Below are 20,961 nucleotides of genomic sequence, written 5' to 3'. Positions count from 1 at the left end.
GTTCATGACTGTTCCTCAGTCTTTCCTTATTGTTCACGGCCTTGGCACTTTCAAAACGTACTGGCCAATTATTTTGTAGAGTGTCTCTCAGTTTGGGCTTGTCTGATCTTTTCTCATGATTGCACTGAGACTGCACATTTCCGACAATTCCGCAGAAGTGATATTGTGCCCTTCTCAGTGCATCATACTGGAAGGTACGTGGTATCAGTATGCCTTATTAGTGGTGATGTTAACTTGATCACTTGGTTAAGGTGGTTTCTGTCAGGTTTCTTCACTATAGTGACTGTTTTTCCCTTTGTAATTAGTACCTTGTGAAGAGATCTTAAAATCATGCAAAATCCTGTTTCCCATCATACTTCTATTCACTAATTCGGCATTCATAGGTGTTTGTCTGCAACAACTATTCCTAGGGTGTTTGCCTAATGGTGTTTTTTTGTTTGTTTTTGAGATGGAGTCTCACTCTATCGCCCAGGCTAGAGGTCAGCGGCACGGTCTCGGCTCACTGCAACCTCCACCTCCCGAGTTCAAGTGATTCTCCTTCCTCCGGAGTAGCTGGGATTACAGGCGCGCACCACCACACCTGGCTAATTTTGTGTATTTTTAGTAGAGACAGGGGTTTCGTCATGTTGGCCAGGCTGGTCTTGAACTCTTGACCCCAGACGATCCACCTGGCTTGGCCTCCCAAAGTGCTGGGATTACAGGTGTGAGCCACTGCACCCAGCCATTTCTTCTATTTCTATCGTTCCTTCTACATTTGTGATTCCATTGTGTATGGGATTCTATAGTGTATTTTTAGTCAGTGGACTATAACCCATTATTGTCATTATTTTATTGCTCAAATTGCCCAAGATTTGGCCACTGAGGGATGTTCAATTTGGTTCCTGTGTCCTTTCAATATGTCCCCCATGTTGTCGTTACCTACCATATATTTATTTTCCCAATTCTAATATACACGTAAAGGACTTCCTGAGTTGCTAATTTTTGCTTCTGTGAAAAATTTGCTAACTAGACTCTGGTATTTGTGTACTGTTTCTTTTCTCTTTCAAGTATCCCATCAAAATGCTATCACTTCTTATTTTCTTGCCCACCTCCTTCAATGTGGTTGTATTATGCATTTGAAATACAGTTAAGTTCATCTGTTACTGTTTGTATTTCATTTTGAACTCTCCTCATATCCTGGTTGACTTTAATTACTTTGGGGGGGCATGAGAAACATTACTATGGCTCTAAGAGTCACAGTTAAACAAAATATACTCAGATACACTTGGCAGTGTTCCATCCCTGCCTCCTTTATACCATTATGATTTCTCCTTTCTTTCTACTCTACACCCACCTACCATCCATAGAGCTCATTACTTTCTGGCCAATCTTTCCTTATTTACTTCGCATAAACAAGCAGATACATGTTCTTACATCTCCTTCTTTCTTACATAAAAAGTACCACATTCTACTTTTTGTACTTTGCTTTTTGCATTTAATATATCTTGAAAATAACTCTATACCGATTCATAAAGATCTTCATTTTTTTTTTTTTTACAGCTCAGTAATATTCCATGTGGGTATGCCATGGTGCCATGGTTTACTCAGCCTTTCTCGTGTATATGAACATGACTTTGCTTCCAATATTTGCAGTCACAGTGCTGCAATGAGTAATCTTGTGCATCCGTATGTTTGTACTGTTGGAGGTGCATCTTCAAGGGAAATTCCCACAGTGGAAATAGTTGTGTCAAAGGGTAAATGCTTCTGCAATTTGTTAAGTACTGACAAATTCCCCTCCAGAAAAGTCATACTAGTTTGCATTCCCACCAACAGTGATGACAGTGTGTTTCCCTATAGCCTTGCCTAACAGAATGTGTTGTTCTTTCACCAGTCTGAGATGATAAATGGTATCTCAATATTATCTCAATTTACATTTCTCTAACGAGTTAGTTCGAATATTTCATTTTAAAGAGCCATTTTATATCTTTACATGAGTGTGTATGTTCATGTCTTTTCCCAGTTTTTCTATCAAGTTTTTGGTCCTTTGTCCCTTAATTTTTAATTCCTTATATAGTAAGAATACTAACTATTTGTCTGTGATATAGGCTGGATAAATTTTTCTCCCAGTCATTTGATTTTATTGTGTTTTTACCAAGCATTTTTTTTTGTCTTTATGTAGTCAAATGTGTCAATATTTTGTTGCCACTGGATATTTCCACCACATTTCCTTCTGTATTTATATGGCTTCATTTTCTTTCATTTGGATCCTGGATCCACTTGGAGTTCATTCTTGCATATGGTGTGAAGTACAGGTCTAACCTCAGCTTTCTCCAAGTGGCTTTCCAGTTGGCTCAGCACCATTTATTAAAAAGTCTGCTTTGACCTGCGCTTGAAGATGCCACCTTTAACTCTTCATCCCCCACCCCTAAGAAACTTCAAGGAACATATGACTCAAGAGCAGAGCAGACATAAAAAGATTAACTGAGCTACTGAGATTCGGTGAAGAATGTGAACTAAAAAGCAACTGTTGAGAATAAGGCTGGAAGATCCAACAGAGAGAAACAGCTGTGAAGGTCATTGCCAGGCGAAGTGTCAGAGCCCCAGCATTGAGAAGTGGTCAACTCATGCGTGGGTAAAAATAATTCACCAACAACAGTATAGGTTTGAAAAAGGAAAGGTATTAGAAAGGAAGAATGCTGCAGAAGACTGCGGTGGGGCGCCCTGGTGAGAGGACTGAGCATACCACGGTGGATTTTTCCTTAGGGATATTTATGGACCTTAAAGCGGGACCTTGGGGTTGCACAGTCAGTTTCAGCATCGCATTCCGGAGATGTACAGAAACTTTAATTACTTTTTTTTTTTTTTTTTTGAGACAGAGTCTCCGTCACCCAGGCTGGAATGCAGTGGCGCGATCTCGGCTCACTGCAAGCTCCACCTCCCGGGTTCACGCCATCAGCCTCCAGAGTAGCTGGGACTACAGGCACCCGCCACCATGCCCAGCTAATTTTTTTTTTTTTTTTTTTTTTTTTTTTTGTATTTTTAGTACAGACGGGGTTTCACCGTGTTAGCCAGGATGGTCTCGATCTCCTGACCTCATGATCCACCCGCCTCGGCCTCCCAAAGTGTTGGGATTACAGGCATGAGCCACGGCACCCAGCCAGAAATTTTAGTTACTTGTAAGGTTTTTTTCGGGGAAAAGAAATCTGGAACCAGATGCCTGCTTTAGATAATAGGAAAGTCTAATTACTTCTTATTTTCCCCAGATAAGGAGTTTTGCCTCTGCGTGGCCTGTTTGATAGTCACCAGGTGGTCTTTGCTCCCTTTTAAATTCCTCAGATAAAAAGATTTTGTCTCTGGGACCTGTTCAATGGTCACCAGGTGATTTTCACTCTCCGCAGTCATGATGTGATGGAAAGCAAAATAGCAAACGAGGGAACTGGATGGCGATGAAGCAGAGACAACAAGCAAGCTCCTGCGACATAAGCAGAAGGGTCCGTCCCTGGAATCGCCTCGGCTCACCTGTACCGTTCCAACAAACCCTTCCAACCAAAAGAGCCCCACCCCAAAAACACTTTTGAAATGTGATCAGTGAAATCTGGAACCAAAGCAAGGGAGAAACTGTCAGCAAGTTAAAAAGATTTATTGCTATTCCAGGCTTCAGATGAGCCCAGAACTCAGGGCTGGTGTGTGGTTCAGAAGTTGTTATGGTGTAACAGGGTGGTAGAAAAATCCAGGCAGTTTGATGTCAAGGCCACCCTCTCTTCCTTGGACCCCTGCTCCAAAAGCAGCTGCTGGTGAAGCTAACTCTTTCCCATCTGCCTCATTCACCCGACAGGACTCTGAGACTGAGGCAGCCACAGCTCACAGGTGAGAGGCTGTCCATACCTCTCCTAGCACTGGAAGTGCCTTCTCCTTGGGACCGGACTCTATGGCTTTGGCCCTGTGGAGGGAGAAATGGTGCCACAGGAGTTGTCTTAAGAAGACAAAGCATGCACGGTCTGAGATCAGAGGTTGTGAAGTGGCCACCCATGAGCCAGTCCGTTTGGGATACATCACATTGCACAGCTTTTTAAAAAAATCATTAGCTGCCAATCTTTTAAAATGGTAAGATTTCATATACAAATCTGGATTTTTGGCTTCTCTAGGAGTAAACAATGAAACTTTTTTTTTGAGACAAGAGTCTCACTCTGTCACCAGGCTGGAATATTGCCAGTATCTGGCAATACTGGGCCCACACCATTCTTACGTGGCACTGACTGGTCATAGCTAGGTAGCAGTTGTCTTCACAGACTCGCTATGCACTCTCCAACTTACTCCAGTCCTTGTCACCCTTAATTATATTTCCAACTGGAGACCAGGCCTCAGAGGCCTTGTATCAATGGGCACATGTGCTGTGACTTTCTGTATAAGAAATATTTACATTGTAATAGTATCTTTACTCAAAAAGGAAAAATCAGCTGGGTGTAGTGGCTCACACCTGTAATTCAGCACTTTCCAAGGCCAAGTGAGCAGACCACGAGGTCAAGAGATCGAGACCATCCTGACCAACACGGTGACACCCCATCTCTACTAAAAATACAAAAATTAGCCAGGCGTGATGGTGGGCGCCTGTAGTCCAAGCTACTTGGGAGGCTGAGGCAGGAGAATCGCTTGAACCCAGGAGGCGGAGGTTGCAGTGAGCCAAGATTACACCACTGCACTCCAGCCTGGTGACAAAGTGAGATTCTGTCTCCAAAAAAAAAGGGAAAAGTCGAAATCAAGTCTGGAAGCAACTTGTTTCTCATGGTTCTTGTCACTCATTTAAGTCTCTTGCTAAGCCCTGCGGGTACCTGAGTTTGTAAACAACGGAGCACCCCTAATATCTCCCCCAAGGGATTCCTCCCCCCGACCCTACCTCTCCAGGATACACTGCACCCTAGTATTAATTGGGCAAATCTAGAAAGGAAATTAAAATTAGTCACAGAAGTTAAGGGAGGAATAGACTAAGAGCAAATACTTTCGCCCCTTCATTGTAACAGGGGGTTGGAGGAGAACAAAAACGTTAATACTCTCACTTTGCTTTTAACTTAGTGACAAAAAAAAAAAAGAGTGAGAGAGAGAAAGTCATAAAGATTCTTTAGGTCCTAAAACACTCTGGTTCCCATTCCTTAACTGCTTTGGAAATGAACGAGGCTCTTTAGAGAGAAAGAGCGAATGTTAACCGGGATGAGTAACGTGGTCAGCCCTGCAGATGCCCCGGGCTATCAAGAACTGCCCAACTCATCCTCCCTTAGGTCAGGGCTGCTTGTCCCAGCCTAAAATGTAAGTGGCACAAAATGATTTTCAGTGAGCGTAGCGGACTCATTGTAGAAAGAGGATTAAAGGGGGCAGAGAGGGGGAGTTTGGCCTTGGCAAACACAAAACAGAGGAAAAGGGACCTTCCTCACACTGCTCCATTCTGCTGTGGCAGATGCCACGTTATACACCCTTTAGAGAGGCAGCGATCTTGATGCAGCCCAGACGCTTCCCACGGTTGCTCAGGATGCTCTCTATGCGGTAGTTCCCAGTGGTGAGCCAACTGGGCAGCTCCAGGTGAGGCACAACGAATTCGCTCTTGGGCAGTGAGTAGGTTCCCTGTGGGAAAGCCAGTGGACAGCCAGTCAGTGGGAGCCTACTGATGGGGTCTTTCTCCTAGAGCCACTGCTAGGATTATAGCCATGAACTACCACCCCTCTTCCCATTCTCGAAACCACCACACAAGATTAGAGACTGCCATAGCACTGTACAGCATGGATTATTATGGGAAAAGGGCCCTGAAGATCACGTCTAAGTTCAAGTCTCCCATTTCATAGATGGATAACTGAGGCTCCCGAAAGATAAGTGATTCCTGATAGGTCACACTGGCTTACAAATCCAGAGACATGCAGATCTGCAGGAGGAGAATGCAAAGACCCTTCTCTCCAAACCCCATCTCTTTAGCCACAGGGGTAACGCTCTCTCCTCCCTAAGTACTTACTTCTTTGAAGGGACAGTGGCAAGGAAGCCCATAGGTACGCAGGGGCTCTGGGCAGGGCTCCCCAGTAGGAATTAACATGTCAAGTACATCACAGAAGTCTTCAAAGGTACAGCTGCCAATGTAGTCTGTGCATGGGATCTTGATCCAGAGGCCAGCCACTTCCTTCTCCAGAACTAACTCCACCTGGTAAAAAAAAAAAAAAAAAAAAAAAAAAAAGGTTTGAAAAAGGTTATAAGTATAAATTCCAGGGCAAACATACCAGCTCTTCTGTCTCTTCAAAAAAGCAGCAATATAGTTTAATCAAAGAATTTTTAACTGGATGAGATCTTAGGGACAGTCTGTTCCAGGAATGGCAACACTGTGGCCCATGTGTGAGTATAGTGTATTATTGTGCCCATGGTAGACATTAATAATCAAATGTGAATTTTCCCCCTATACTGAACTATACATAGACTTAGGATTCTTTTTTTTTTCTTTGTAACATGGCTCACTGCACTCACTGCAGCCTCAACCTCCTGGGCTCAGCTGATCCTCCTGCCTCAGCCTCCAATGTAGTTGGGAAACACAGGCAGGCACATGCCACCATACCCAGCTCACTCTGTATTTTTTGTAGAGATGGGGTCTCACTTTGTTGCCCAGGCTGGTCTGGAACTCCTGGCCTCAAGCAATCCTTCCACCTCACCTCCCAAAGTGCTGGGATTACAGGCCTCCCAAAGTGCTGGGATTACAGGACTCCCAAAGTGCTGGGATTATAGGCGTGAGCCATCATGACCAGTCCATAGTCTTAGAATTATTTAGGTGGTCACTACCCATTGATTGACTCTAACACTTGCATTGAAATGCACTTGTCATCTAACTGCTAATTGGTTAACTGTGGCATTGTTTCCTGGGCTTTCCTTCTGAGCCCAGTCTTGGCCCCAGAATCCTTTTCTGCATAGGACTTCAGGTAGTTACTACCAACTGATGAGCTGGTTACCAAAATGAACCCAACTGGCTGCTCCTGGGTCACATTTTCTCTCTACAGCCACAGAAGACAGAATGAAGAACAACAGGAATGTATAGAAAGATCACCTTGGGACTGGTATAAAATTGTAGCTAGGTTACAACAGATGGAGCTACCGCAAGGAGTAGGGGGCTCCCTGACTCAGCTGGGAAAGCTACAAAAGACTCTTGTGCCTGGGGTCGAGCTGGGTGAGAAGCTCTAGAGCACACTTCACACCTCCATGTTGTCGTGACTTTGCTCCCGTTTTGGAGGTTGAAGCTGACCAGGAGGAAGTGGCCAGAATTTCATGGCGGATGTCCCAGTTGTGCCGGGCACGTGCTGAAGAGTCACCATGTATTAGTTGCCTCTAGTGCCAAGTGAGTTGTCCTTTAGAACCATGTCCATCACCCACCAAAGGTATCAAGGTAAAATTCTAAGGAAAGAGTACTAGGAAATTAGCTTTCTCAAATATCTGATTCCTTATCGGCGTTATGGCAGGAAATCACATTTTTAGGATCCCTTTCAGCTCTGACATTCTAACATTCTAGGAATCCCAGCCTCTAGGCTCACTTTATTTGGGGTTCTGTTTCTAAGAGATAAATCCTGGATGGGCACTTATATCCTCAGAGGCTGCTGGGCTCAGGCTGGTTCCCAGGCCACAGACTCAAGTCTTCCAGATGCCCCAGATGTCGAGATACTAGCTGCCTTCCTGCCTTCCTCCAGGCCCAGAAAGAACAAAGAAGTCAGCACATCCTGTGTTCTGAGTGGACAAATTCAAATTGCTCCTCTCATTGGCCTCATCTGCTGCTAAGACATACCCATTATCTCCACCACTGGCCACACAGCACCCTCTCAGCCCTCCTCTCTCTCATCAAACCTGCTTCCACCCCGCTGCCTAGGAAAAGTCAGAGGGCCTAGGTTGGAATGCTAGTTCTGCCACTTCCTAGTTTTATTGTCCCCTTGGGTGAGTTGCTTAATCTCTCTCAGTGGCCATCCCCTTACCTTTTTTTTTTTTTTTTTTTTTGAGACAGAGTCTCACTCTGTCACCCAGGCTGGCGTATAGTGGTGTGATTTTGGCTCACTCCAAACTCTGCTTCCTGGGTTCAAGTGATTCTCCTGTCTTAGCCTCCTGAGTAGCTGAGATTACAGGCATGAGCTACCATGCCTAGCTAATGTTTTTGTATTTTTAGTAGAGATGGGGTTTCAACATGTTGTTCAGGCTGGTCGCAAACTCCTGACTTCAAATGATCCACCCGCCTCGGCCTCCCAAGGTGCTGGGATTACAGGCGTGAACCTCAGCCTCACCTCATCTTCAAAAATGGGATATTTTAGAGTGCCTACCTCTCTCACAGGTCCCATTGAGAGGGAAATACCAGCACTTCGCACAGTGCCTGAAATCAAAAGCTTCCTCCTTCGTGACTTCTGCCCTGCCTTTTTCCTTAGCCAATACTCTCTCCTTGTGTCGCCAATACCATAATGAGAATGTTTGAACCAGTTATGCCCTGAGCGAGAGCACGCAGCAGAGGAGGCCAGTAGGGGGACAAGTCCTGCCAGCGCTCCTCCCACCAGGCTGGAACCTGTAGGGCTGCATCTACCAGAAGGGGTAGTGCCTCCCTCATCTCTACTTCTACCCCCAGCACAGGACCAGCACGACACAAGAAGTGTACTGAACTGAAGTCAACAGAGGGTTCTAAGGCAGCAGCCACGCCTACCATTTGGAAATTACAAATGATGGCTCATTTCTGATTCTCAATCTATTTGCTACCATGACTCAGAAAAGGAAGCGAGGCAGAGTAACAAGCCCAGGCATGTATATGACTTTGGGTGCTAGGGGAGCCAAGTTATCAGGCCTGAAAGGCTGGAATAAGACAAATACAGTGACAATTTTCAATTCTCAAGGATGGGAAAACCAGGGTCCCACAGGCTGGAACTTGAGGGAGGGCTGGGCAGTGGCTATGCCGGATCCCATGGAGCAAGTCAAAAGAGAAAAGGGAGCTCCTGAGCAGGCTCCAGTCTTACCCATGGCCATGGAATCTGGGATATCTAACTTTTAAAAATTGCAGCTGGGGTCAAATCCACCCAGGTCGCAGGATTGACTTTTGATTAAAGAAATTTCACTACAGCAAGATCAGAGGAAGAGAGGATGGCAGCTGCTTTCTTGGGTTTGGGCAGTCACTCTCCTCTGGGCCTCAGTGTAACAAGGGGTCGAAGCCCCACGGACCCCAAGAGTGCTCCAGGCTCATCTAGAGCTTAGTTCTGGGCAGCTCTCGTAAGCGGGTCTGCTGGGCAAGGGGAGAGTTCTGGAACTGAATCTGCAGCACTCCTCTCCCCTCCCCTGCAAATACACCAAGCACTAAGTCTACCTCCCTGCCAGTAAAAGCTCAGGAACCAAACCCCAAGATAAACACACCAGCTTTGTCCATGCTAACAACTAGCTTTGTGACCTGGGGCAAGTTGCAACCTTTCCTGAGACCCTTTGTGCCTCATCGTCTCTTCTCCCCAGTGAAGAAGAGCTTTCATCTAATAGTTGATATGCACATATCTGAAAAAAGAACTGAACCAAATATATATATATATAGAAGAGAAATATTGGGGGCCGGGCGTGGTGGCTCACTCCTGTAATCCCAGCACTTTGGGAGGCCAAGGCGGGCGGATCACCTGAGGTCAGGAGTTTGAGACCAGCCTGGCCAATGTGACAAAACCCCATCTCTACTAAAAATACAAAAACTAGCCAGGCGTGGTAGTGCACGCCTATAATCCCAGTTACTCTGGAGGCTGACACAGGAGAATCCCTTGAACCCAGGAGGTAGAGGCTGCAATGAGCCAAGATTGCACCACTACACTCCAGTCTAGGCAACAGAGTGAAACTCCATCTCCAAAAAAATAAAATTAAATAAATAAATAAATAAATAAATAAATTGGGGAAAGAGAAGGAGCAGAGGGGATCTGAGGCCAATTTTTACTAAGCACAAGTGACAGTAAAGACAGAGGAGATTATGTAGGCCCAAATTTATAACAGGTAATGAAGCAATGGAAAAGAAGAGTAGCGAGTAAAACCCATCTTAATGGTTTGTGAAGAAGCCAGGAAAAGCAGGCTGAGGGCAGAAGAGGGGGTTTGCCAGCTGCTTGTTTCCAAGTCAGTTGCATAGCCCCGTCCCTGGAAACGCCATTAGTGGTTGCATGGTGATGGCAGCAGAGGGAGCATGGCGGATGGCCTACCAGGAGAGCTCACACTCCAGATTCAGTAGAGGGAGCACACAAATAAATGTGTGTGACCCTGGCAGAGAAACAGTCCAGTGTCCATACATAGGGAATTATTCCATCCTTTGGCCCAGATCCAAGGGTACAGGGCTTGACCCGCTATCGCTTGAGGAACAGTAATGGAAATACAATGACTCTGCTAGGAAAAGACTTGGTAGGAGGTGCAGGGGAGCTGAAAGCTGCCACATATCCGGGACTTGTGTGTGGGTCAAGAGGCTGCAGGATAAGACAGATACTAATCGAAATGTTCACAAGATCTAACATGTACTGAGCACGTCCTGGGTGCCAGGCCCTGTGCAAAGCACTCTCTACATTCTTTTCTTTTTTTTTTTTTTTTGAGACAGAGTCTCGCTCTGTCGCCCAGGCTGGAGTGCAGTGGCTGGATCTCAGCTCACTGCAAGCTCCGCCTCCCGGGTTCCCGCCATTCTCCTGCCTCAGCCTCCCGAGTAGCTGGGACTACAGTCGCCGCCACCTCGCCCGGCTAATTTTTTGTGTTTTTAGTAGAGACGGGGTTTCGCCGTGTTAGCCAGGATGGTCTCGATCTCCTGACCTTGTGATCCGCCCGTCTTGGCCTCCCAAAGTGCTGGGATTACAGGCTTGAGCCACCGCGCCCGGCCTCTACATTATTTTCTAACTCAGGTATTGCTCAAGGAAAGCCCATAAGGTAGGAGCTGTGATTAAGACAGGTCTAAGGGTAATGACAGAAACACAGATTCCAAATCAGGAATCTTCTAAATAATTAAGACAAAACTGGTACCAGAATAGATCTGGATCAGGAACAGACTGAAGGGCATAGAGGAACATCATATAAAGGTAGCAATTTTAGCTAGAGAGGAAAGGACCATAATAAATGGTGTTGCAATGGATATATGAAAAGTCTTCATTGTTTTCTAAGAAAATATAAAAACATACACCCCTAAAATAGTCAATGGATGGAAACAAACAGGTTATTCCCAAAGTAAACACAAAAGGCAAATAAACTTATGAATAGACATCTGCGCTCACTAGGAATGATGCAAGTTGGTTCAAACATTGGGAGGCACTTTGGCAATATGTATCAAAAGACCTAAAAACTGTGTATCTAGATAATCAGAAAATTATAAAAAGATGTACTATAAGAATAATTTCTACAAAGGTGGTTATTATAGCAAAACAAAAAACAAACAAACAAAAAATACTCTGGCCGGGTACAGTGGCTCAAGCCTATAATCCTAGCACTTTGGGAGGCCGAGGCACGCAGATTGCCTGAGATCAGGAGTTCAAGACCAGCCTAGCCAACATGGTGAAACCCCATCTCTACTAAAAATACAAAATTAGTGGGATGCAATGGCAGGTGCCTGTAATCCTAGCACTTTGGGAGGCTGAGGCAGGAGAATCGCTTGAACCCAGGAAGCAGAGATTGCAGGGAGCTGAGATCGCACTACTATACTCCAGCCTAGGCGACAGAGTAAGACCCTGTCTCAAAACAAACAAACAAAGAAACAAAACTTACCCTGGAAACAAACTAAATGTTCAACAATAGACTTGTTATACAAATTATGAAAGATCCACATCAGAATATTTCTGCCATTAAAAATGATTGGGTGGACTGAGCGAGGTGGCTCACGCCTATAATCCCAACATTTTGAGAGTCTGAGGCAGAAGGATTGCTTGAGCCCAGGAGTTTGAGACCAGCCTGGGCAACACAGGGAGGCTCTGTCTCCATAAAAAATTAAAAAATTAGGTAAGCATGGTGACATGCGCCTGTGGTCCCAGCTACCCAGGAGGCTGAGGTGGGAGGATCCCTTAAGCCCAAGGCTGCAGTAAGCTATGATCACACTACTGCACTCCAGCCTGAGCAACAGAGTGAGACATTGTTCTAAAATTACAATAAATTAAAATAATTACATAATGATTGGGTAAAAAAAAATTGACTAAGTAGAGTTACCTAATCCTTGGAAACAGATATGGAACATATAGTATGATGCAAAAAAAAAAAAAAGCAAGTATAATAGCACATCTCATATAATCCCATGAGTATAAGTGTATATATATTTACAAACACATAAAAATTCTGACTGGATATTTAAAGAGCAAACACTGACTATCTCTAGGATTTAGATTACTGGAGGACATTTACAATGAGCACTGCCTATTATACACATCCATTAAAAATAAATATGTATGTTATATATGTAATTGTATGGGGGAAAGTTGCAAAGAATATCCTGTAAGATGTTAAAAGTGCTTACCCCTTATCACTAGGTAGTGAGATTTCAAGTGATATTTATTTATTTATTTAGAGACAGAATTTCACTCTGTCACCCAAGTTGGAGTACAGTGGTACGATCTTGGCTTACTGCAACCTCTGCCTCTTGGGTTCAAGCAATTCTCCTACCTCAACTTCCTGAGTAGTTGGGATTACAGGCACATGCCACCACACCCAGCTAATTTTTATATTTTTAGTAAAGATGGGGTTTCACCATGTTGGCCAGGCTGATCTCAAACTCCTGACCTCCAAAGATCCACCCACCTCAGCCTCCCAAAGTGTTGGGATTACAGGCGTGAGCCACCACACCTGGCCTATTTTATTTTATTTTTTGATGACTTCTGTTTTCTAAAGTGACTCTATATTACTGGCTAATTGGTATATCGATTTTATAATTAACAACAAAACCGAATTGGCCAACCAGAGTTGTCAGACAATAACGAGCCATTGGCCATCAGGCCCAGAGAAGGCCAGGACACTCCTGCCAGGCGCAAGGTATCCATCACTCCTGCCCTCACCAGGAAGTTGCTGGCGCTGACATCAGAGATTCCCTTCAATCCCATGATCCTGAGATTCCATGAACCTGTGAAAGAGTGTCTGAATCTACATGTCCTGTACTATTCTCTGGGAATCCAGGATTCTGAAATTCTTCACCGTTCCCCAAGCATACATGCCACAGTGCCCCTGCTGGCCAGACCTGGCACCTCCCCTTCCCTACCCACCCCCAGGCTCACCTTCAGAGGAGAACTCAGAGGAACACTGGTGCTGCCCACGACACTGACAGTCACGTTCCCAGGAATGAGGATGGGGTCAGGCTCCAGAGTCAGGCTTCTGATCACCGCAGGGTCCTTTCCTTCATCACAGTTATCCCAGGAGAAGCTACCAAGCTGGGATGGCCAGGGACAATCAGGCAGCAAGGAAGGAGGAGAAGAAAAAGATTGAAAAGAAACTATCACAGATCACAGGAAAAACGAGCTCCTGGCAGCGTGACCTTGGGTGAGGCACCCCCGTCCCTGAGCCTCCTCTATGAGGTTCCATACCTATGAACCTGGGATAACACTTGTCCTACTCATTTCATAGGCAGGACTAAACTAAAAGACTTAAAAGACATAATCTCCCAAAAGTATACTGTAAATTATAAGGCAGGATATGACAGACCTGGAACTTCAAAACCAGAGACTGACCTAATCGTCCTTTGGTGGGCACCTTCTCTGACTTCCCTCCTCTCTGCTGCCCGCTCCTCTCCAGCCAGCCTTGGGATCCCAGCAGAGGGCAAGCTCCTGGAGGATTCAGCTCTGCAGCCCACACCCAGGACCTTGTTCATGTCACACCCCACGCCCAACCCAGAGCCAGGAACAATGGGAAACACAAAACACAATGGGAAATCTAACGGCATCTGAAATCCCACTCTCAAGGGGCAGGTGATTAACTCAGGAAGGAATAGGACACTCATGAAAAGATCCCCAGTGGATCACCTGCTGATGAATAATCCCCAGTGAATGGACTTCCCCAGTCCTAACCAGTGTCTTCTTCCCATCCCACTTCTCAGGTCATGCGCCCACTAGGGTCACCCGCCACCCCTCTGCTGAGCTGCTCCTCCTGTTCCTCCTCCACATCCCCCAGGTCTCCTGATTCCACCACCACTACATCTGCATGTGACTGCATGTGACCACCACTCTGCACTCCAACAGGACCCTGTCTGATTTTTTTTTTTTTTTTTTTGAGACAGAGTCTCACTCTGTCACCCAGGCTGGAGTGCAGTGGCATGATCTCAGCTCACTGCAAGCTCCACCTCCCAGGTTCTCGCCATTCTCCTGCCTCAGCCTCCCAGTAGCTGGGACTACAGGCGCCCACCACCATGCCCGACTAATTTTTTGTATTTTGTTTAGAAGAGACTGAGTTTCACCGTGTTAGCCAGGCCTGTCTCGAACTCCTGACCTCATGATCCACCCGCCTCGGCCTCCCAAAGTGCTGGGATTACAGGCGTGAGCCACCGCGCCCGGCCTGTCTGATGATCTTGAACACCTCCCACACCGTGAAGACTCTCTGCCCACCCACTCGCACCTCTCCCAGCCCCCTGGAGGCCACCTATGAGAGACTGTTGGCATTCCCTCCATCCACACCCTGTCTCAGAGAGAAAACCTGCCAGTCCCACACCCCCAAGTTGATGCCCACCTTCAATACTGCCATCACTGACTGGATCAAGATGGATCACTTAACCCCAGCTAGGCTGACAGATTCTCTCTGCCCAATTTTGGAATTAAGGCATGAAAGGCTGGGGATACAGGGTTTTTGTGCTGTCACTGGATCCTAAGTTTTGGGTTGAGGCCAGACCATCTAGATCTGTGATCCATGACCAAGCAGCAGTTAATGAAGGGATAAGAGCTACGGGCTCTGTTGGCCTGTGGAAAACGGAACAGATGAAGTCCCACTTCCCTATCTATAAAAGCAGTATGGAGTAGCAGTGAAGGGCACGGCTTTGGAGAGACATGGGTGAATGACAACTTTAGCCAAACAGCCCGGGGTGGAAATCATATCTCTGCCACACTTACCATGTGATTTTATAGGCCAATTTCACCTTTGGAGTCTAAATTTCCACATCTTTTAACTGGAGGCATTTCTACCTTCCTCTCCAGGATGTTGCAAGGGCTAGAGTATGTATGTAAAGCTCATAACCCAATGCCAGGCACAACGCATGCGAGCCGGCTCACTAAATGGGAACCATTAGCATCCTAGCCTCCACTTCCTGCCGGCAGCTCCACGAGATGTCTTGTAGCTCTGTAATAAACTTCCCCTTTAGCTGAGCTTTTAGGAATGGGTTCCTACCCCTTGGAATGAAAGGTCATGTCATGACTAAGAAAGGCAGGACAGGATAGTTGCCAATAAATGTTTCCTTCAACAATCATTTCACAAATATTTATGGAGCAATGATGATAGGCCCTGGGCTAAGTACTGTGGCAAGAGTGGTAAACAATCACACCTGGTTCCTGCCCTGCCTTGAGGAGCTTACCGTCTAATGCAAATAAATATCACCCACTGTGATTTGTGAGTGCCACAAAGGAAAAGAGCAGAAGGTAATGCTGACAGCAACAAAGGACTCACTTAGATAGGGTGGTGGGGAAGTGATACTTAAGCTGGACACTTGGGGGATGAGGAGTCAGACATGTAAGTGCAGGCCAGGCCGAGGGAACTCAGGCAAAGGCCCCGAGGCACAAAGAAGCTTGACTGCTCTAGGCACTGGGAGAAGGCCATGGGCTAAATGTAGTGGATGAGGGACCCAGATGAGGTTGGAGGGGTGGCAGGGTCATTTAATGCAGGACCCCACAAGCCATAATCGGGAGGTTGCTTTTACTATAGGTGCGTGGAACCCCACTGAAGGCCAGTGCTACACTGTGATTTGTGGTTGTGAACAGACTGAAAGTGGTCAAGGGAAAGAATGCCTGGAATTAAGAGTCAGGCTGGAGGGCAACATGGGAGCAGGACTAGTTTTCTGGGTGGGGCTGCTTCACAGATTCTAAGGCAGCCTGATCCACACAGAGGATTGATTCCGGGCTGGGGGTGGGGGTAGGGTATCCAGAGTCCAGAGTACCTATTGGAGAAGAATCCCTTCCCCTCTCCTAAGCTCTCCTTTCCCCAGGTCCTGGGGGAGACGTAACAAGATGGCTTCCTAAGGGTAGTGCCCGGCTAGCTGTCTCTGTAGTGACAAATTCCGCTGCTGAGTCCAGGCTCATAGGGAAAGGGAGGTGTCATGGATTAGCAGTGCCCACCAAGGCCAGGCTGGTCACCAGATATCTGTCATCCCAGCCTAGGCCAACAAGTGGGAAGGGGTGGCACAAGACGGAGGGGAAAGGCACAGCTCTGGAGGAAGAGATATGGGTACTACAGGTATGAGTTAAAACCCAGCTCAGCCAGTCTCACTAGCTGAGACCATGGCTAAGTTAACCCCTTAGAGGTTCAAAATTTCCTCATTTATTACGTGGACATAATGGTATCTTCTCACGGGACTATTGTGAGGGCAAGATGTTTGTATACAGAAAGCACAGGGCACAACTCCTCAAGACTGTCAGGCTCATGCTAAACAAGGAAAGACTAAGAAGCTGTCATAGGCTAGAGAAGAGTGGGGACTACAATGATATGTGTCATGACAATGGCAATGCAGTATCCTGGATTGGATCCTGGCTCAGAAAGAGGGCATTAATGGGAAAACTGGTGAAATCCAAACAAAGTCTAGAATTCAGTTAACAGTAATGTACTAACGTTGGTTTCTTAGTTTTGGAGATATGTACATGTAAGATGCTAACAGGGGAAACTGAGTCAGGATTATATAGAAATTCTATATTATCTCTGTAACTTTTCTTTCTTTCTTTCTTTTTTTCTTGAGACAGGGTCTCACTCTGTTACCCAGGCTAGAGAGCAGCAGCCACAATCTCAGCTCACTGCAACCTCTGCCTCCCAGGTTCAAGTGATTCTCCTGCATCAGCCTCCCAAGTAGCTGGGACTACAGGTGTACGCCACCATGCCTGGCTAATTTTTGTATTTTTAGTAGAGACAAGGTTTCACCATGTTGGCCAGGTTGAGGGTGGTCTCGATCTCCTGGCCTCAAGTGATTTGCCTGCCTCGGTCTCCCACAGTGCTGGATTATAGAGGTGAACCACCACGCACCGCTGCAACTTTTCCATAAACCTAAAATTATTCCAAATCTTTTTTTTTTAGGAAAAAAGCACATAGCTCAATACATAGCACATAGTATGTGTACAACAAATGACAGCCACTATATAGCACTATAGTCTATTAAGCATCTACTATATGACTAGCATGGGGCTAGATATCCTCCCCTGTTATCTAACACTCATCACAGCCCGTAGTCACAAGATCAGTTATGCTAGAAGAGGAACTGAAATTCAGATTTCCTGATGTTCACTCACTGTCACCCCCTGCTCCCCCAGTCTTTATCTGGCCTAGGGACTCAAGGTCAGGCCTCTGAATCACATGAGCCCTGAGATGTAGGTGCTGTGTGATTTTGAGTGACCTTTATAATGTCTCAGAGCCTCTTCAAAACTGCCAATCTAAGACCTAGTCTGAGATGGCATCCATACCCACAGCATAAATGAGAACAAGTTTGTAGGGTAAGCTAGCAGCCTCTAGCCAGACTCCACCTCATAGCGGCCAGCCCTGGAGCCAAGAGAAACATTCCCAGCCAATATTCAGGAACAAGGTATAAATTCTCCAGGCAAATGAAGTCAAAAGTTCCACATTCCTTCATTCAACAAGCAAAACAGACTTTCTGCCTCGGGGGCACAGTGAGGCCAAGCCCACAGATTTATACGGCTTTATTTGTTTCTGATTTTAGAACTTTTCCATCAATGAATGCATTTCCCTTCACTGACGAGATTCAGGTTGGCACCATCACACCCATCGTACAGATGAGGAGACCAAGACTCAGAGAATCCACGGATTGAGACAGGGGAGGGATCAGAAGCCAAGCCTCCCTGCTTTCAGTACCACACACTTTTCCCTACACAGCACTGTTCCTCACTCTCAAACACTTCCAAGATGGTAGGAGGGAGGGGATCAGGGGTGGACCTATCCCTTTGCTACCAGAAATGTTTGATGTCTTGGCTAGCAGCCAAGACGCAATGGAATTGGGTTTTTGTGTGTGGGGTTTTTATGTGAGATAGGGTCTCACTCTGTCACCCAGGCCGGAATGCAGTGGTGCAATCTCAGCTGTGGCCACGACCTCCCAGGCTCAGGCGATCCTCTTACCTTAGTCTCCCGAGTAGCTGGGACTACTGGTGCACACCACCACGCCTAGCTAATTTTTGTATTTTTTGCAGAGATGGGGCTTTGCCATGTTGCCCAGGCTGGTCTTGAACTCCTGAGCTCAAGCAATCTGCCCACCTCAGCCTCCCAAAATGCTGGGATTACAGGTGTGCACCACTGCACCTGGTCTTGGGTGTTTTTTTTTTAATTGACAAACCACAGTTGTATACATTTACGGGGTGCAATGTGAAATGTATTCTCTTGGTTGTTTTGAAGTGCACACAGTTCCTGACTTACTATGGTTTGACATACCATTTTTCCACTTTACAATCGTGCCTAAGTGACAAATATTCAGCGGAAACTGTACTTTAAGTATCCATACTGTTTTTCACTTTCAGTACAGTCTTCAATAAATCACATGAGACATTCAACACTTTATTATGAAACGGGCTTTGTGTTAGATGATGTTGCCCAACTGTAGGCTAATGTAAATGTTCTGAGCATGTTTAAGGTAGGCTAGGCTAAGCTATGATGCTCAGGTTAGTTGTATTAAATGCATTTTCAACTTAATGGTATTTTCAACTTACGATGGGTTTATCAGAACGTAACCCCATGGAAAGTTAAGGAGCTTCTGTATGTAGTACATTACTAACTATAGTCACCCTGGTGTGCAATAAATCTCAAAGCCTACTGCTTAGCAGAACTCAGTGGCCCCACACCTGTAGTCCCAGCTACTCAGGAGGCTGAGGTGGGAGGACTGTTTGAGCCCAGGAGTTCAAGGCTGCAGTGAGATATAATCACCCCACTGCACTCTAGCCTGGGTGACAGAGTGAGACCCCATCTGTACTCTCAACTTCTGTAAGTTCAACTTGGTTAGAATCCGCATATAAGTGAGATAATAAAACAAAACTACCATATGAACCATTATCCCACTTCTGGGCATATACCCAAAGGAACTGAAATTTCTGGGTATGTATCCAAACGAACTGAAATTTCAAAGGGCTATCTGCACTCCCATATTCACTGCAGCATTACTCACAATAGCTAAGATATGGAAATAACCTAAGTGTCCATCAACAGACACTTGATGGATAAAGAAATTATCCATCAAATTGAATGCATAAAGAAAATGTGGCATATATGCACAACAGAATACTATTCAGCCTTTAAAAGGGGAAACATCTTGTCATTTGCAACAACATAGACTGAATCTATGAAGCTAGTTGCAATAAGCCAGGAACTAGGCTTTTTCAGGTCAAGGGATTACAGAACTTCCCTTTCCCAGGGATCTGCAGCACGGTGTGAATGAGAAGTGAAGGAGGAAGCTTGGAGGGTAGGGGGACTGTTGTCTCAGTGGCTCACAACCAAGGGCAGCGGGGTCACAGGCCTGGTTATTTGTCACCAGATGGGCAAATCTGGATCCTCTGGCCTGGAGAAGCTCTCAAGTCCTCCTACGTCTAAGGAAGAGCTCAGGGCATTCGAACAGGGGAAGAGATGAGGCAACAGGCCTTATCATGGGGACATAAGGAGTGGCAGTCAGGAGTAAGGTGCAGGGTAACAGGACTGAATCTCTGGGGGCAATGCCTTAGTTTTAAGGCTCTCTGCATTTTCACTCCGGTGCTTGGAGAGAGGACAGCAGAGTGCAGACGTGAGATTAATCTCTCCAAAAAGGGCCTGGAGCACAACAAGTCTTTACAGGCCACCCTCATTGTACAGACCAGAATCCCATAATTAGTTACTTTGGAAGGCTCTAGTGCAGACAGCCAACTCTAGATAACGCAGTGGCCACCCCCATATCTCAGCCAGACCCGCATACCCGTAGCTGGGCCAGGAGGCTGCAAACAGCCTCTTAAAGGAGGGTGCACTCACCTTTTTCAGGTGGGCTTGCGCAGGGGCCGCGAAAAGCAAGCCCAGGGCGACCAGGACGGGAGCCTGCATCAGGGACTGCATTGAGAAGCGTGGGTCAGGGCGGAGTTAACTGCAAGGTCTGTGGCGGCAGAGGCGCCTTTAAATGCCTTCCTGTATTGGTTACGCAAAGCTGTGTATTGCTATGCAAAGCTGAGTCCAGTCACTGGCAGGTTCGCCCTGCCCCGCCCCGGCCAGAGATTTCCCGGCCGAGAGTTGGACCGATTCCTCCCGGCTCCGCCCCCTCGCTCTTTTCATTGGAGTCTATCTCTCTAGCGTAGGTGTTAAGGCCTTCCCTCTGTGGGGCGTAGGCGGAGTTGGAGGAGAAAGGGGCGGAGCTGACTGCAAAGGAATGAATGCTTCTGAAACTGAAGGGAGCTTAGCACAAGGTTGGGACGGGATCCCGAGGGCGGGGCGAAGCTGCGCGCACGGGAGGGGCGGGGCCATGGCGCGAGAAGGGGCGGAGCGGAGTCGGGGGTGGGGCGGAGCCGAGCTTCTGGGAAGAGCGGCGCCGGGCCGGAGATGGAGCGGACCTGCGGTTTGTGAACTCGTGCCGGGACCATCACCTCCTTCCTAAAGGAAGGACCTTTGGGAAACCGCGGATTCAGTGTTTTCATCCCCAAATCTTTCTTGACAAAAATGTCAGGCTCTCTGCAGTGTTACGCTTCCCCATATCCGTGGTGTTTTTTTTTTTTTTCCTTGCTTTGACACGGAGTCTCGCTCTGTTGCCCGAGCTGGAGTGCAGTAGCGCGATCTCGGCTCACTGCAACCTCCGCCTCCCGGATTCAAACGATTCTTCCGCCTCAGCCCCACCGAGTAGCTGGGACTACA

General features: G+C 46.5%; 1 protein-coding gene across 1 annotated transcript; it reads right to left on the bottom strand.

Annotated features, from left to right (window-relative positions):
• Nucleotides 1-3,603: 3,603 nt before the first annotated feature.
• Nucleotides 3,604-20,287, bottom strand: GM2A (GM2 ganglioside activator). Its single transcript, XM_003900392.5, has 4 exons — nt 20,095-20,287; nt 13,200-13,352; nt 5,975-6,157; nt 3,604-5,592 (listed from the first exon to the last, which is right to left on the bottom strand). Exons 1-4 carry the CDS (start codon nt 20,173-20,175, stop codon nt 5,437-5,439), a joined length of 573 nt encoding a protein of 190 aa, XP_003900441.1. The 5' UTR covers nt 20,176-20,287; the 3' UTR covers nt 3,604-5,436.
• Nucleotides 20,288-20,961: the final 674 nt, after the last annotated feature.

The sequence above is a fragment of the Papio anubis genome, chromosome 5, assembly GCF_008728515.1.
Source record: "Papio anubis isolate 15944 chromosome 5, Panubis1.0, whole genome shotgun sequence".
Classification (NCBI taxonomy): domain Eukaryota; kingdom Metazoa; phylum Chordata; class Mammalia; order Primates; family Cercopithecidae; genus Papio; species Papio anubis.
Note: the sequence above shows the minus strand (reverse complement) of the source record. Positions and strands in the feature narration are given on the sequence as shown.